Source organism: Tachyglossus aculeatus, chromosome 13 (genome assembly GCF_015852505.1).
Source record: "Tachyglossus aculeatus isolate mTacAcu1 chromosome 13, mTacAcu1.pri, whole genome shotgun sequence".
Lineage (NCBI taxonomy): Eukaryota > Metazoa > Chordata > Mammalia > Monotremata > Tachyglossidae > Tachyglossus > Tachyglossus aculeatus.
Genome location: NC_052078.1, coordinates 24,062,498 through 24,079,943, shown reverse-complemented (window position 1 = coordinate 24,079,943; position 17,446 = coordinate 24,062,498). Strand labels below are relative to the sequence as shown.

Sequence of the window (17,446 nt, the reverse complement as noted above, 5' to 3'; positions counted from 1 at the left end):
GGATAGATTTTGTGGAAATACATTTTAATTAGGGGACTCTGAGTATCACAAGAACAGGGTAATTTCTGACAAACCAAACTACGAAAGACTCAAGATTGTGAAAATTAGTTATAGAGCTTCCCCAGTTGAGTAAATTCTGCTTAACTAAAATGCTTTCGATAATAGTAATTGTGATACCTAAGCGCTTGGTACGTACCAAGCACTGTACTAAGCACTGAGCTAAATACAGTACAATTAGATCAGATGTAGTCCTTGTCCCACACAACCTAAGAGTGAGAGAAAACAAATATCCAATCCCTATGCTGAAGATAAGGAAACTGAAGTATGGAGAAGTTAAGTGGCCCCTACACCCCATTAATCTTTTAAGCAAGCAGTTGAGTAATATTAATGACTTTTAGTTGGCCCAGCTATTCTCCTGTATTGGAATTTTCTTTCATATTCCTAGTTTCAATTTTGTCCTCCAAGGATTTTATAGCTATAATTAGCTAGGCAGTCAAGTGGTCGGTACTAAATTCAATACACTAGCATAGACAATTTATCTCTTTCTATCCTCTAATTGCATCTGTGAGAGGATCAGAAGTGTTTGAAAATTACAGTCGAAGGATTCCTCAATCAACAGCACTCCCCCAGCACTAGAATTCAGATAGGGTTCAGTGAGATTTATTTGCCCCCTAATAAGCTCCGAACTCTAAGAGGGTGCAGGCCTCACTAACAGAGTGAACAGACACCAAGTGGGAAAGAAAAAAGACCAGAAAGCGATCCAGCCGTCCACCAACCTCCAGATTTCTACCTGTCCTGCCCTGTGTCATACAAGGGATCAGCGTTAGCACAGGGTGTCTTCACCGGTGGTTGGGCGGGCTGTCCTTGGGTTTGAAGATGACCGCCCCAACTGCAAGAAGACTGCGTGGTAGTGTCTTTGAGAAACGCTTGCACCCTTGTTCTGTAGTAATGATGATGATGATGGTATTTGTTAAGCGCTTACTATGTGCCGGACACTGTACTAAGCGCTGGACAGCAGTAGATGGGCACACTTTTCATTTGCTCTGACCCCAGTGGTTCAAATCCCGGCACCGCCAGTTGTCAGCTGTTTGCCTTTGGGCAAGTCACTTAACTTCTCTGTGCCTCAGTTACCTCGTCTGTAAAATGGGGATTGACTGTGAGCCCCCCATGGGACAATCTGATCACCTTGTAGCCTCCCCAGTACTTAGAACAGTGCTTTGCACATAATAATAATAATAATAGCATGTATTAAGCACTTACTATGTAAGTGCTCACTAGTAAGTGCTTAATAAATGTCATTATTATTATTATGATTATGCATCTTACCGGCCCGGGTTGGACTGAAGCCAGGATTCCCAACGTTTAGACCGTCGGGAAGGCCAACAGAGCCACAATTTTGTCAGGATTTGCTACCTGGATTGTAAAACTTCAGGAGCCCGTCAGTGAGGGCAAGGACGAAACGGCAGCCCAAGTCCCTCCCGCTCCTCCGCTACCAGAGTACAAGGCTTTTCCCTTCTCCATCCGGCCCCAATTTCCGCTCTCCCCCGCAGCAGGGTGTTCGCCATCTACACCCACTCCCTTGAAGAACTCATTTGCTCCCTCGGCTTCAACTGCCACCTCTATGCGGCTGTTTCCCAGATCTCCATCTCCAGCCTCGCATTTCCTCCGGCTTCAAGACAGCTCTACTTGGATGTCCTCCCATCACCTCCAGCTTAGCATGTCCAAAACGGAACTCCTTATCTTCCCACCCAAACCCAGTCCTCCCCCGTCTTTCCTGTCGCTGTAGACAGTCCCACTCTCCTCCCCATCTCACAAGCCCATCATCTTGGCATTGCCCTCCACTCATCTCTCTCTTTCCACCTACATGGTCAATCTGTCACCAAATCGTGTTGGTTCTACCTTCACAAGATGGCGAAAATCTGCCCTTTCCTGTCCTGCTGATCCTCTCGCTCTCGCTGACCTCCACACCAGTCCATAGTTCACTCCGCTGCCCGAATCATTTTTCTACCAAAACGCTTCAGTCTATGTCTCTCCACTCCTCCAGAGCTTCCAATGGCTGCCCATCGTCCTCTGCATCAAACAGAAACTCCTCACCATCGGCTTTAAAGCTCAGTCTCCGCTTCCTCACTTCACTGATCTCCCACTCCAGCCCAGCCCGCTCACTCCAGCCCTCTCGCACTAGATTACTCACTCTCGTGGAGCAGTGTGGCCTTCTGGACTTTATATCCTCTGCCCTGTAGTAGACTTGTGTAATTTTTTCTACATTTATTTATTTATATTTATTTATTTTTCTATATTTATTTATTTATATTTTATTCTATATTTATTTTTCTTTATTCATATTTATTTATTTTTATTTATTTTTACTTATCTATATTTATTCATTTGCCAGTGGATCTTAAATTTATTTATTTATATTTATTTATTTATCTATCTATATTTCTATATTTATTTATTTTTCTATGTGTATTTATTTATTCTATATATTATTTATTTATTTTCTATATTTATTTCTATTTTTATTTATCTATATTTATTTATATTTATTTACTTACAGATAAATACCGATAAATTACAGAGAAATTTCTTTACTCTTTCCTGTTTACACATCTTCCTCAGGCTTTCACAGTCTGTCCATAATTTTTATTGCCTCATTCACAACACTGTGAGTCAAAGGGCAGAGAATGTGTGTCTTGCTCCTAGTATATTCCCCCAAGTGCTTAGTACAGGGTCTAGCACTCAGGCAGTCGTGTCATTAATACTAATAATTGTGGTAATTGTTAATAAGATTGATTGATTAAGTGCCAGCTGTGTGTTAAGCATTGGGCTAGCATCAAACACACTCTCCCACCTAGGGCTCAGCCAACCGGGAGGGAGAACAAGTACTGAATCCCCATTTTACAGATGAGGAACTGAGGCACAGAGGAGTTAAGTGACTTGCCTGAGGTCACACAGCAGGCAAGTGGCAAAGCCAGGGTTAGAAGCCAGGTCCTCTTGTCTCCCAGGCCCGAGCTCTTTCCTCTAGTCCATGCTGTTTTTCTTCAGCCGTCAGTCAGCGACACTGACTGCCATGCTGACTTCCAGCCTTCCTTGCTTCTTCCCCTCCTCACGGTTCCCTGGCTTCATTCCTCGCTGACCCTGGACTAAACTTCAGAGGCCTTCCCCGGACTTCTTAATGGTTTCCAGTTGAGGGTCTTAACTGGCCAGGGTGGAATCGATTAAAAGTCCATTTTTGCCTCCTCTTAGCAAATTCATCTCTCCAAACACACCCACTGCCTCCAGTTCCTCTCTGCCAACTCTCTCCTCGACTAGAGGCAGTCGGGCAACGCCCCTGTCCACTCCACAGAAACTGCCCTTCTTGCCAAATGCAACAGCCTCTACTCCGTCTTAATCCTCCTTCACCTCTCAGTTGCCTTCGACACTGTCGACCACCGCCTTGTCCCAGAAACATTATCCAACCTTGGCTTCACTGACACTGTCCTCTCCTGGTTCTCCTCCCGTCTCTCTGGTTGCTTCCTCTCAGCTTTTCCATGGACTCCTCCTTGAAGAACGCATCTGCTCACATGGCTTCAACTTCCATCTCTACGTGGGTGAATCTCACGTAGACCTCTCAGGACCTGACTTCTCCTCTGCAGTCTCACATTTCCTCCTGCCTCCAGGGCATCTCTTCTCAAGCCTCATATAGCCAAAGCAGAACTCCTCAAAGCTTCCTGTAGGATGGCGAAAACCTTCAAAAATGACTGAATGGATGAGAGAGAAAAGCCACTGTACATTTATGGATGCAAGTGTTTGGCTTTTAAACCCCTGAGAGCTTTTCTGCGTCAAGTTGTTCTGCGTAGTTAGTATTTGATCATCTCCCATGCTGTTTCTTCAAGTGGAAAAGGACTGCTTTTCATAAAGCGTTCTCCACAGGCCCTGATGTTTCCTGCCCTTTAAAATTAAAGCCTTCTTATAGTAGATGGTGACAACAGCAGCGATATCAGACAAGCCCCTAGCAGCAGTCTGGAAATATTTAAACTGCCTTCACACTTTAGCAGCGGCAATCTAGGCAGCTTAACAGCAAGCTGAAAGTTTTCACAGCATCCGCCTGAGACCTGGTGGAATTCAGGAGAGTGGATTGGCTAGCTAACTAAGGTTTGGGTGGAATGAAAAATGACCCTTTGGGTCCCACCCCTCTAGCCTATAATAATAATGATGATATTTGTTAAGCGTTTATTACGTGCCCAGCACTGTTCTAAGTGCTGGGGTAAATACAGGTTCATCAGGTTGTCCCACATGGGGCTCACTATCTTAATCCCCATTTTACAGGTGAGGTTACTGAGGCGCAGAGAAGCTGACGTGCTCAAAGTCACATGGTGGCGGAGCCAGAATTTGAACCCACGTCCTCTGACACTCCCAAGCCCGGGCTCTTTCCACTTTCCTTGTGGGCAGGGATAGTGTCTACTACCCATAGACTCAAGTAGTCTTCCAAGTACGTAGTTCAGTGCTGTGCATGTAGTAAATGCTCAGTAAATTCAATTCATTGAACCCAGAGGAGAAGGCCTGAAAATATGGAGTTGAGGCCATGCAGACCTTTCAGAAGATTTCATCCCTCTTAATTGACACTAGGGATCTACCCCTTTGACAGGCGTGTTTGGGGGTCCTGAGAGAACTGTACTTTCCAAGCTCTTAGTACAGTGCTCTGCACTCAGCGCTCAATAAATACGAATGAATGAATGAACTCCACCCAACCTCGCCAATGCTGGCCTTCCTGGCCTTAAGGAACTTCCCTGAAGCCCCGGTTGGCAAAGGGCTGAAGGACGAAAATGTCCCAAATGCCCTCTGACACTGAGGCGGGCATGCTGACCAGTTCCCTCAGCCGGATGGGAAGATAGGCATCACGGTCTGGAGTCTTCCCTGTGTCCCCATCTCCACTAAAAATATGCTTGGATTCCAGCCAGAGACAGAATCCGCTATAAGGAAAACCCCTGTCAAATTTATTCTTCACCTCCAGTGACTCTCCACTACCCTAAAGCTAGTCATGTCCTGCGGTCCTTTCAGAAAGTTGGGGCCTAGAGTTACATGATGTGCTCCTTTGAAACACCATGTTGTTTTTGTAAATATCACAGGGGAAGGTTTTAATTAGACAAGTAGTTTGAAACCACTTTTTTTCTAAATGAGAAGAAATTTCTCTCAAAGGTCAGTTGGTTCCAGGGCCCACTCGTGGCCTTGAAGCTTTGAGGTTAATATTTTATCTTCGTTTTTTTAAAGAATTTTGCCCAACATTTGCCAGTGAATCTGAAAGGTGGGTCTAATCAGGGTCAGGTAGCATATTTTGCTTCCATTTATCCATTTCCCTTTGGGTCTGGTTTTTTCTTTTATATAGAAACTGTTTCTATATAGGCAGGTAGATGCTTCAGTCAGTCAATGATATTTATTGAGTGCTTAATATGTGCAGAACTCTGCTTGGGAGAGTACAATCAACAAAATTGGTAGACGCATTTCCTGCCTAGAAGGAGCCTACAGTCTAGAGGGAGTGACAGCGATTAAAATAAAGTACAAATGTCGGAAATGGAAGCGTACAAGGATGTAATAATAATAATGATGATGATGATGGTATTTATTAAGGGCTTATGTGCCGAGCACTGTTGTAAGCTCTGGGATAGAAACAAGGCAATCAAGTTGTCCCACTTCGGGCTCACAGTGTTAATCCCCATTTTCCAGATGAGGTAACTGAGGCACAGAGAAGTTAAGTGGTTTACCCAAGGTCACACAGAAGACAAGCGGCAGAGCCGGGATTAGAACCCACATCCTCTGACTCCCAAGCCTGTGCTCTTTCCGCTGAGCCACGCTGCTTCTAGATCCGAGTGCATGGGCGACCCAGAAGGGAGAGCGGATAAGGGGAAATGACGGCTTAGCCTCTTGGAGGACATGTGATTTTAGGAGGGCTTTGAAGGAGGAGAAAGCAGAGGCTTGTCGGATATGAAGGGGGAGGGAGTCCCAAACCAACGAGAGGAAGGAGGTGAGCATGGGAACAGTGGCGAGTCGGATGAGATCGAGGTACCGCGGGGCGGGGGGGGTTGCCGACTGAGTGACTTAAAGCCTAGTATGCGGAGTTTCTGCTTCAGATTGAAGGCACGAGGCTCCTCCTCAAAGCAAGTACCCTTTGTATTCACTGATGATGATGATTGCAGTAGTTTTTAAGCGCTTACTATGTGCCAGGCACTGTACTACGCACCGAGGTGGATGCAAGCATATCAGGTTGGAGACAGTCCCTGTCCCACGTGGGGCTCACAGTCTCAATCCCCATTTTACAGCTGAGGTAACTGAGGGCCAGAGAAGTTAAGTGACTTCCCCAGGGTCACACAGCAGACAGGGGCAGAGCCAGGATTAGAACCCAGGTCCTTGCGACGCCCAGGCTCTAGCTACTAGGCCACGCTGCTTCTCAGTTGGGTGCAGTGCACTGTACTAAGCAATGGGGAAACGTAACAGAAGTACAAGACGCAGTCCCAGTCTCAAGAAATTTACCCTCTAACTAGGGAGACAAATATTTACAGTCTTGGAATCGGAAAAATACATAACTGAGCAGCTGCACGCAAGTTCTGAGGATGCCTAAGTGCTAGAGTTAGCTGTTGGGTTGATACAACTCCAGGTGGTGGGAATTAATCAGAGAAAGCTCATTGGAAGAGGTGGAATTTTAGGAGGGTTTTTAAAGATGGGGAGGACTGAGGACTGGTAGGTTTAGAGGAGGGTGAGGTGGGAGAGGAGCTTAGAGGGAGCAAAAAAGTGTGAGCTGAGTGAAGAGAGTTAAGATGTAGATCGGAGAGAGGAAAGCTACGAAGCTGATAGTTGAGAAAGACGGACATTAGAGATTTCTGAGGAGTGGAGAGAGATATGCCGAGCGGTGTTTCAGGAAAAGGACTCTGCTTGAGCTGGAGTGGTGTCTGGTGAAGGGAAGGAGACAGATCCTGGAAATATTTTGGAGGAAGAATCAGCAGGTGTTATCAGTGTATTGGATGTGAGCTGAAAAACAATGAGAAGCAGAGGATGATCCCTTGGTTACAGGCTCCTGGGGCAGGGGAAAAGGAGACCGTGATGGAGAAAGATGGGAAATGTTGCTAACAGAGGAAGGGTTTAGGAGTGAAGGCGAGAAATTCGTTTCTTTAGATCAGACCACGTTTTTGGTGGCCTACTGATATCTGGAAGGTTCTGCAAAGCTTCGAATTCATAGACTCAGAGTGAATGCTCATCTCAACTTTCTTCTTTGGCTCCCTTTTTCCCAGATAATGGATTCATTCCCGACACACTTCTAGAAGATGTAATGAAAGCTTTGGACCTTGTATCGGATCCTGAATAGTAAGTGAAATTGTATATCAAAACTACCTGACCACAGATGAAAACGATTGCATTGTTAGTTTATGTTTACCCAGCCCCCAGTTTACCTGAAGAATGTCTCAAGTTTACTAGCTGCCAATTACTGTCTTAAGGGGTACGGCAGATAGGAATATAATCAGATTTGGCAGAGAAAAAAAAGGTATATGGTAAATATTGAGATAATTAAATAAGATGGGAGGATTGTTGTGTTTTCATTCAAGCCCTGCTCCATAGTGATCATAGCTCCTACTGGATTTGGACAGCGAAGCTCCAAAGAGTTTTAGAAAAAGGAAAATGGATTTGTTCAATGCAGTCCCTCATTTTTATGTCAAAGGACCTCTTTTGGAGGATTTTCTGGGAACCTGTTTTGGAGTACTGTTTTAGAACTCTAAGGGCTTTAATCAGTTTTCTACTTAACCTTAGTGGTTTGTGGTCGAACATTTCACATCTGAAACTCTCACCACAAACTTTGGATGCTCGAGAACTATCCGTGAGGAGAAATGCTCTTTGTATTCAGCCAAGACTCTCATTCATCAAATGTGGAAATAAACCTGGAGATCTGACCAGCCCCCAGGGTCCTGTGGACTTTCCTATTCCAGGAAAATGACAGGAAATCCCAATTCGTGTTTCTGCAAGTTCTCCAGGTCTTTCATCTGACAGTAATAAAGCGAACTTGTAACATACAAAATACGTAACAAGGGAATTTAGTGTAAGCAGCATAAACAGTATTGTTATTCCCAGTGTTTAAAATCCTGTTTCATTCTGTTTTGAGATGAAATTCAGATGGGTTTCATTTGAAAGTAGGCAACTGCATCTAAACATTTATAAACTAATCACATCCAAATTAATATCCAGGAATCTAACCACCTTGGCCTGTGATGTCAGCCATTTTCAGTAGTTAAGCCAAGTTGGGTGTGTCCACCTTGGAAGGGAGAAACTTAAAGGAAAACGCGGATCTTGTCACAAGAGTTGACGATAAATGCCGCAGAAGAATCTGTGCCAGTTTATACTTACGGTATTCATAAAGTCCCTGTCCCACATGGGGTTCACAATCTATATCACTCAATCCATCAAGCTGGAGTGGTGTCACAACAATGATCTTTCCCTGAGCAGAGGGTAACTCCCCATAACTTCCTCTCCCTTCATAGCTGAAAGCATTAGTGAAATCACCTCTCCTCCAAGAAGCCTTCCCTGACTAAGCCCTCATTTCCCCTACTCCCTCTTCCTCCTGTGTCGCCTTTGCACTTGGATTTGTACCCTTTATCAATAATAATAATAATAATAATGGTATTTGTTAAGCGCTTTCTATGTGCCAAGCACTGTTCTAAGTGCTGGGGTAGATACAAGGTCATCAGGTTGTCCCACGTGGGGCTCACCATCTTAATCCCCATTTTACAGGTGAGGTAACTGAGACACAGAGAAGGTAAGTGACTTGCCCAAAGTCACACAACTGATAAGGGGCGGAGCCAGGATTAGAACCCACGACCTCTAACTCCCAAGCCCTTGCTCTTTCCCCAGCCGCACAGCACTTCTGTACCTGTCGGGAATTTATTATGTTTGCCTCCCCCTCCGGTCTGAAAGTTCGACACGGGCAGAGAACGTGTCTGCCAACTCTGTTGTATTTTCCCAAGCGCTTAGTACAGTGCTGAACACATAACAAGCGATCAGTAAATACCACTGGTTGATTATGTTGTACTCTCCCAAGCATTTAGTACAGTGCTCTGCACACAGTAATTGCTCAATAAATACGATTGATCGATGGATTGAGTGATATAGATTGTGAACCCCCTGTGGGAAAGGGACTTAATGAGTACCGTAAGTATAAACTCGCACACATTCTTCTGCGGCATTTTTCGCCAAATCTTTTTCCGTATTCCTGGCGACGCTTTTCAGCCTCCCTGAATTTTGTTTCGGTTTCCTTGGAAACCTAAAGCAGTAGACGCTCTGTAACGTTAGGTGGTTTGAACACTCTTGCATCCCACAGCTCTTCTTTAGACAGGCTTTTAGGGCCTGTCAAAAAAAAGTGTCGCTCTCCCTTAGCGGTCTCTAACCCGAACTAGTCTCAGCCCCTCATCTCAGCACCTCTGTTCCACCGGCTGCAGAAGTCACCCCTATAAGCGGTGGGACCTTAGCGGTAAACGTGACGTAGGGAGAGCCACCCAGACTGTCAAAATCAATCAATCAATCAATCGTATTTCCTGAGCGCTTACTGTTTGCAGAGCACCGTACTAAGCACTTGGGAAGTACAAGTTGGCAACATATAGAGACAGTCCCTACCCAACAGTGGGCTCACAGTCTAGAAGGGGGAGACAGAGAACAAAACCAAACATACTAAAAAAAATAAAATAAATAGAACAGATATGTACAAGTAAAATAAATAGAGTAATAACTATGTGCAAACATATATACATATATACATATATACAGGCGCTGTGGGGAAGGAGGTAAGATGGGGGAATCAATCAATCGTATTTATTGAGCGCTTACTGTGTGCAGAGCACTGTAAAATAAATAAATAAATAGAGTAATAAGTATGTACAAACATATATACATATGTACAGGCGCTGTGGGAAAGGGAAGGAGGTAAGATGGGGGGAAAAATCAATCAATCGTATTTATTGAGCGCTTACTGTGTGCAGAGCACCGCACTAAGCGCTTGGGAAGTACAAGTTGGCAACATATAGAGACAGTCCCTACCCAACAGTGGGCTCACAGTCTAGAAGACCTGTATATATGTTTGTACATATTACTCTATTTATTTTACTTGTACATAGTTATTCTATTTAAAAGGCCTTCCCTGGGCTGTGCGGAGAGGAGGAAGACCGCTCCTCTCGCGTCTCCGGCCCAGATCAGAGCTCCTGTCTGCTTTGGAACTAAGCGACTCTGGGGATGATGTCAGCTCATCTTACCATCCCCTTTGGCGGGAGTGCAAACCCCAAGTTTCCACCTGGGTAGTTTTGGAACGTGACCCCCGCTTTGGGGCGTTGGCCGGATTGGCCAATGCCAATATTACTTCCCCGGGAGCATGTTGGGTTGCTTGCTGGTAATACTCAACAGGGTATTTCACCATAGAAGGAAGATCAAACTTCGATGGTGAATTGGTTCTATTACATCCGGGCACGTCTTAAAAAGAAAATAAAGTGTACCGGGAAGGTCACGAGTTGGGGTTTTGTAGACTCCGGGTTTTAAAACGACTTTACCTAATAAGGAACAGTCTTCCAAAGTTATCGTCACAATTTCGGTTTTAAATAGAAACACATTATCCTGCTTTAAAAATAACTGCGTTTTTTGGCAGATGAGATGCCTTTCCTCAGTACTTGTCATTAACGTTCTAAAAAGCACAGCTCTGTGAGGGTTTGGCAGGCTGGAATGTTAGTGCCACATCATTTAATCACGCGAAAATAAAAACGTCCGATGCTTATTATTTTTTCTCCATTGTTTCTGTCGCAGCGTAAACCTCATGAAGACCAAATTAGACCCAGAAGGATTAGGAATCATATTACTGGGTCCCTTTCTTCAAGAATTTTTCCCTGAGCAGGTAACATAATCTGGGGTTGAAGTCTGGTTCTTTCGGTACTATTGGGAACGTCAGTAGCGATTGTTGATCGTAGACCTTTGTCTTTCGCTTTTTTGGGCTGGATTGGAGAGCGCTCGCTCACTCCCTCTCTTCCCCGCCCAGTTAAGGTGCACTTGAGGCTAGGCTTGTTGCCGAGATTTTTTTTTCCCTTTATTTAAATGATGCTTTCAGATACAAGCCAGAATTTTAAGTCGTTTAAGACCACGAGGGTGATTTCCTGAATCTGAATGAGCCGTGTATTCGCTCTGGTAAGCGAGGTCTGCAGGGAAAAGGGGGTTTCATCACCCCCTCCTTGCTCCGTGGAAGGAGTCTCCTATTAAGGGGGTGTTGATTGGACCAAGGTGTCCCCAGGGCCTAGGTTGGCCTTGCAGGCAGGCCTTCTTGGAAGCCCCCCCAGGAACACATTTTCACTCAGTTTCCAACCCTTTTAACCACCCCACGCTGAGGCTGTTTCTCCATCCTAACTCCTCCTTCACCCCCACCCCTGGGGCCTGGATCCATTCTCTTCCCATCCTGAAATCTACCACTCCCCCTGTCCCCAGCCCCTCCCTGGTTATCGTCCGCCCCGCTAGCCACAATTCAGACCGCAGAGGACTCTGTCAGAGACTGTTCCGTTCCTTGCCCACGGCCCACAACTGCAAGGAATTTGAAGCCCTGCTGCCAGGGGAACGGTCAACCTGAAAACGAACGAAGGAGAATCGAGCGAATGACCTAAAGCTAAGATTTGTATTGATTCCAACCCCATTCCAATAGCTGGGGGCAGGGGAATCCCAGAATTTAAGCCCAGGAGACTAGAAAAAACATAATTTTTTCCATTTTAAGCTGTGAGATCCAACCTTGACACAGTGGGGCCGGAATGGTGTCTAAAACTGTCCAAGATGGCAGATAGTATCGTTGGAGCATGATTGTTGGAGTATAATGGAGAAGAAAATGGAGAATAATTTTTTGCTTTCTCTCAAACCACACCCAATCTATTTCCTTATAAAATTACTGCAAATCATTCTTTTATTTAAAAGCAGAGGATAGCCCTCCTGACTGAGGCACCCTCAGTGCCGCTCCAAATGCAGGTTTAGAAAACTTGTCGCAAGGCGACACTTCCAACAATCACGCTCCATTTGGAGCGGCCCTGAGAGTGCCTCAGTTTGGGAGGGCTATCCTCCGCTTTTAAATAAAAGAACAATTTGCAGGAATTTTATGAGGAAATAGATTGGGTGCAGTTTGAGAGAAAACAAAAAATTATTCTCCATTTTCTTCTACCACATTTAAGCGGAGGAGTTTGACATAAAGGAAAAAAAAATCCCTGGGGAGCTTCATTATAATTTTTGGCTCTTTAACCTTAAAAATTTAAACATCTAATGAATCAGCTCTCCACTAGGAACTGTTTCTGCAATGAAAAGTAGTCATTACTCAAATAAATAAAGCATTTCTGCAGCCTGCTGTTCCCCCAAAATTATCCTTTTCCTTAATCATATAATACCTTTGGGAGGGCAAGGGGGACTGTAATATAAACAGGATTCTTGTTCATGGATACTTCCCTAACAAAAAGAAGTTGAAAATAACGAGCTTTGGGGAAAAAAATGGGATCATTCAGGGGATGAGCCAGAGTAAATATTATGTGAAAGATGGCAGGCTGGAGGAGATGTGGGCAGTGAGAGCCAATCAGAGGCAAGAAAGGAACCCAGCTGTCAATGGTTTTGATGCCTAGAAGGCCAGAAAAACGGGGCCGGATCCGGGGAGGAGATTTATGCCTGGGGCATGGCTCTCTTAGAGAGTCTGAAGGCAGAGAGGTCTCAGACCCAGTCCCGCTGAGCCTGTGTGGGGACTTGAGGTGAAGCAGCCTTTGACTTAATAATGATGGTATTTGTTAAGCGCTTACTCTGTGCCAAGCGCTGACTTAATGAAGCATACCTGTTTATGCCGGATTCAACCCAGGAAACCAGATGTGTCTCCTCTTGGGGATGGGCAGGGAGTAGGTCTGCAGGTTCACTTGGGCAGGGGCTAACTTCAGTGTCACCAAGAATTTCTGACGGCTCCTTCCTGGAGCCGTGAAATGCCAGATTGGATGCAAGAGAACCAACAGGGTCATGAAATAGGTGCCATCAACACCGCCTTCGTGCTTATAGAGGACGACCGCAAGAAAACCACGTGTCTAGTGGTTAGGATATACTCACATTTATTAATTGGGATCGTTAGCGAGAAAGTCAATTCAGACAGCCCCTGGCCACCAGAGTCTGGTCACGGTCTCTGCAGGAAGGAGAACGGATGCGGGAACCATGAGAATATAAAGCCATTAACAAGGAAAACCAGTAGCAAGTCAACACTTCAGAGGTCTCAGCAGGAAAAATCAGTGATCCATCCATACCATCCATCCATGCCCCCCACCCCAGCCCACATGGGGAATTGGAATCCAAAGAGTAAAGGGGGTACTTGTTTTCTGGCTTGGTTGTGCCCTGAAATTCTCTGACTAAATTATTGTGATGTAGATTTTGAACGGTATTTTCTTCATAATAGGATTCCAGAGTTCCAGAGTCATTTACTGTCTATCATTACAATGGATTAAAACAGTCTAATTATAATGAAAAGGTATGAATTGAAATGTCAGATTACTTTATTATACTTGGGGTGATGTTGGCTTTGTTTGTGGCTATTATGGTGTGTCTGTGTGACTTGTGTGATTTGTTTGAATGTTTGAATGTTTGAATTAAAGAAGCTGCGTGGCTCAGTGGAAAGAGCACAGGCTTTGGAGTCAGAGGTCATGGGTTCAAATCCCGTCTCCGCCAATTGTCAGCTGTGTGACTTTGGGCAAGTCACAACTTCTCTGTGCCTCAGTTACCTCATCTGTAAAATGGGGATTAAGACTGTTAGCCCCCCGTGGGACAACCTGATCACCTTGTAATTTCCCCAGCACTTAGAACAGTGCTTTGCACATAGTAAGCGCTTAATAAATGCCATCATTATTGTTATTATTAATGTCACCTCAGTCAATGAAGCAGTAGCATTTATTGAGCACCTACTGTGTACCAAGCACTGTACTAGGTGCTTGAGAAAATACAGAAGCGTTAGAAGACACTAATTCAAGAAGCATATAGTCTAGACACAACCAAGAGAAGCAATGTGGCCTAGGGGACCACGTTGGCGTGGTCATTGAGGGATATAAAGTGGGAGGAGGAAAGGTTACTCAGGGAAAGCTTCTAGAGGAGATTTCATCTCAAGGAGGGCTTTGAAGATTGGGAGAATGATTTGAGTGTGATTTAAAGCCAACGTTCAGGAGTTTCTGCGTACTGCAGAGAAGAACAAGTAACCATCAGGGAGGTGAGAGCCGTGTGTAGTGTAACATTTTGGAAAACTAATCTGGGCAGCAGAGCGGAGTGTGGACTGGAGGGGGGAAGCCTGGAGGCAGAGAGGCCAGTGAGAAGGCTGAGGCATCAGTCTGTCCAGGATTTGGCAACGCCTGAATCAGCACGGTGACCATTCGGAGGGAGAGGAAGGGACTAAATCCAGAAACGTAAAGGGGAAAAACCAGCCAGATTTGGTGACAGACTGAGAATCAGTGTTGGAAGAGAGGGAGAAGCCCAGGGTGACGCCAGAATTGCAGGCTTCGGAACCGGGAAGGATGGTGATGTCAGTTCTCATGGGAAAGGTAGGTGGAAAAGAAGATTTGGGAACGAAGATGAGTTCAGTTTTGGATCTCCCGAGCTTGAGGTGCCAGGTGGACATTAGATTAGAGATGTCCTGTAAGCAGGATTTCATTCAATCGTATTTATTGAGTGCTTACTGTGTGCAGAGCACTGTACTAAGCGCTTGGGAAGTACAAGTTGGCAACATTATAGAGACGGTCCCTACCCAACAGTGGGCTCACAGTCTAGAAGAAATGCGAGTGTACAGAGGATGAGAGAAGTCGGGGCTTGCCAGGTAGATCTGAGCATCGTCTGTGTAGGGGTTATAAATAGTCCAAACCATCGGAACAAATGAGCTCTCCAAGGAAGCGAATGTAAGTTAAAGAGGAGATTTGGACTAGGGGATCCTTGAGGAACATTCACAGAAAGGGCCGGGAGGCAGGAGGAAGAGCTGGCGATAGACCGAGTCGAATCCGGAGACATAACAGGAGAACCATCTAGAAAAATAGAGTGTTTTGCATAGTGTTTCCAGAATATGGGCATGGCCCACTGTATCAATCAATCAGTGATATTTATTGAGTGCTTATTGTGTGCACCCTACTAAACTAAGCGCTTGGAAAAGTACAATACAGCAATATAATTGGTAGATACAGCTGCTCTCCATAAGGAGCTTACAGTCTACAGGGGAGACAGTCATTAAAATAAATTCTGGATCGTTCATTCATTCATTCATTCAGTCACATTTATTGAGCGCTTACAGCGTGCAGAGCACTGTACTAAGCGCTTGGGAAGTACTGGGGCTGAAGGTGCGTAAGGGGAATAGATCCAGGCACATGGGCTATACAGGAAGGAGGGGGAGGAAAAGAGGGCTTAGGAAAGACTTCTTGAAGGAGATGTGATTTTAATGAGGCTTTGAAGGTGGGGAGAGGGTAATAATAATAATAATAGTGGTATTTGTTAAGCGCTTACTATGTGCCAGCACAGTTTGAGGCGCTGAGTTAGATACAATTTAATCAGGTTGTCCCGCGTGGGGCTCACAAGCTTAATCCGCATTTTACAGATGAGGCAACTGCGGTTGTCTGCCCTGAAGACTCGGGGAAGTTCTTGCCATAGACCGTTTCTGTTCCAGCGCTTAGAACAGTGCTTTGCACGTAGTAAGCGCTTAACAAATGCCATCGTTATTATTCCGGAACATGGTTGTTAAATTGCTTGTCGCTGTGTAGATACATAAAGCGGACCCGAAAATTGACAAACGGGTGGCTCGAATCCGGCAGCCTGGAAAGGAGGCGAGGGCCCCCCTTTTCTGGGCTTGTGGATATTTTTTCTTTAACATAGATTTCCCGCCTCAAAGAGTCTATCAGCAGCTCAAATCACAACTAGTTTCGTATTCTACACGCTGTGCACACAGAAAGCCCTCAATAAAAAGCATCGAGAGAGGGGTGTATGTGTGTGTGTGTAAATATAAACTAATTACGTGACTTTATTTCGGCAGGTCATGTATGTCGAAGGCACAGCAGTAGTCATGGGCTTTGAAGATCCGATGCTTCAGACAGACGATAGTCCAGTTAAGCGTTGTCTCCAAACTAAGTGGCCGTACATAGAATTACTGTGGACCACAGACCGCTCTCCTTCACTAAACTGATGAAGTGGAATTTTTAGAAGGAAGATACAAAAAACAGAAGCTTAAAGAAGCGTCTAGCAGTCGGCAGTTGGCTGGAAAATACCTACCCTATGGCTGGATGAAGTTATACACTGGTATCACTGATAAAATGTAAATAACTATTTTAGACACTCTTTTCAGTGTTTGTTGGATATATTTAATTTGGATTTCTTTTACCATGTGTTCTTTGTCCAGGTTTTTCTCTCTCTTTTTTTTTTTCTCTTTGACCATTGTGAGATTTAAGTGACAAAAATGAAATCGGGGCATAAACAAAACCCATCCCCTGAACCGTCCCAGATAATTTTCGTCTCTTTCGGGAAGATACGACCACCATCTAATACTGGAGTATCGGATGTAAAATTTCGAAACCTATCAACTTTTTCTTGTGTTAGATTCACTCTGATGCGTCATTATTTAAATGATACTGGCTTACAGGACCCTTATCGAGGTTCAGAACCGAAATGTTTGAGTTACATTTTTGGCCATTTTTTTTTCTAATCTGGTTTCACATAAGCTTGCACAAATGTACACTGATATATTCTACATCATACAAATCATCGATCCTGTCTCTTGACAGTTGTCTGTGGCTTAGCTATCTGGCATGTTAACGAAAGGCCGAAACTAAGGAGAAAAATGTACCACTCTTCAGGGATGTTGTATAAGGAGGATGTAAAACAAAAAGTTCAACTGCAGAAAGAATCTGTTTTACAATCCTAAAGCTGTTCACTCTTATTGAATTGCCAAATGCTTTTTTTCCCTTTTGTCCAAACAGCAATGTAAGCCAGCTTTCTTGTATATTTATAACTGTGTTAAGTGCATGAGACCATCTGTTATTACATTAGTATACTCTATTTTATTTATTACGATCCTAGTTCTTGGCCCTAAATAAACAGACTTTTTTTCCTGAACCGTGACCTAGGGTTTTTGACATGAATTGTCCAAATATGACCAATCCGCTGCTCCTCGAAAATGGTTGTATGGCAACGTCTTGCCGGACGGAGTGACGAAAAGTCGGTCAGGGTTACGAGTTGGCGGGGAGGAGAGTCAGTAGTCCAATGCGTGAAGTCTTTCTTGTCCATATAGTGAAATAGGGTTTGTCGAGGGAAATTCCTCGCCTGCGTGAATTAACAGAACTGTAGGAATGGGCAGCACCAGAGAGGAACTGGCGTGTCCCAGAGTTCACCCCAGGAGAGCCGGAATTGCGAATTGTTGCTTCCCTCCTCCTCCTCCTCCTCCTCT

The 17,446-nt window shown here is 44.7% G+C and overlaps 1 protein-coding gene across 1 annotated transcript in view; it reads left to right on the top strand.

Moving 5' to 3' along the window:
• Window positions 1-17,115, top strand: part of MINDY3 (MINDY lysine 48 deubiquitinase 3) — a 96,934-nt gene extending 79,819 nt beyond the window's left edge. Inside the window, exons 12-15 of the mRNA XM_038755756.1 lie at window positions 7,263-7,335; window positions 10,804-10,891; window positions 13,442-13,513; window positions 16,040-17,115. Of these exons, the coding sequence (XP_038611684.1) occupies window positions 7,263-7,335; window positions 10,804-10,891; window positions 13,442-13,513; window positions 16,040-16,189 (383 nt within the window). The 3' untranslated portion in view covers window positions 16,190-17,115. The remainder of the gene's footprint in view (window positions 1-7,262; window positions 7,336-10,803; window positions 10,892-13,441; window positions 13,514-16,039) is intronic.
• The last annotated feature ends 331 nt before the right edge of the window (window positions 17,116-17,446 follow it).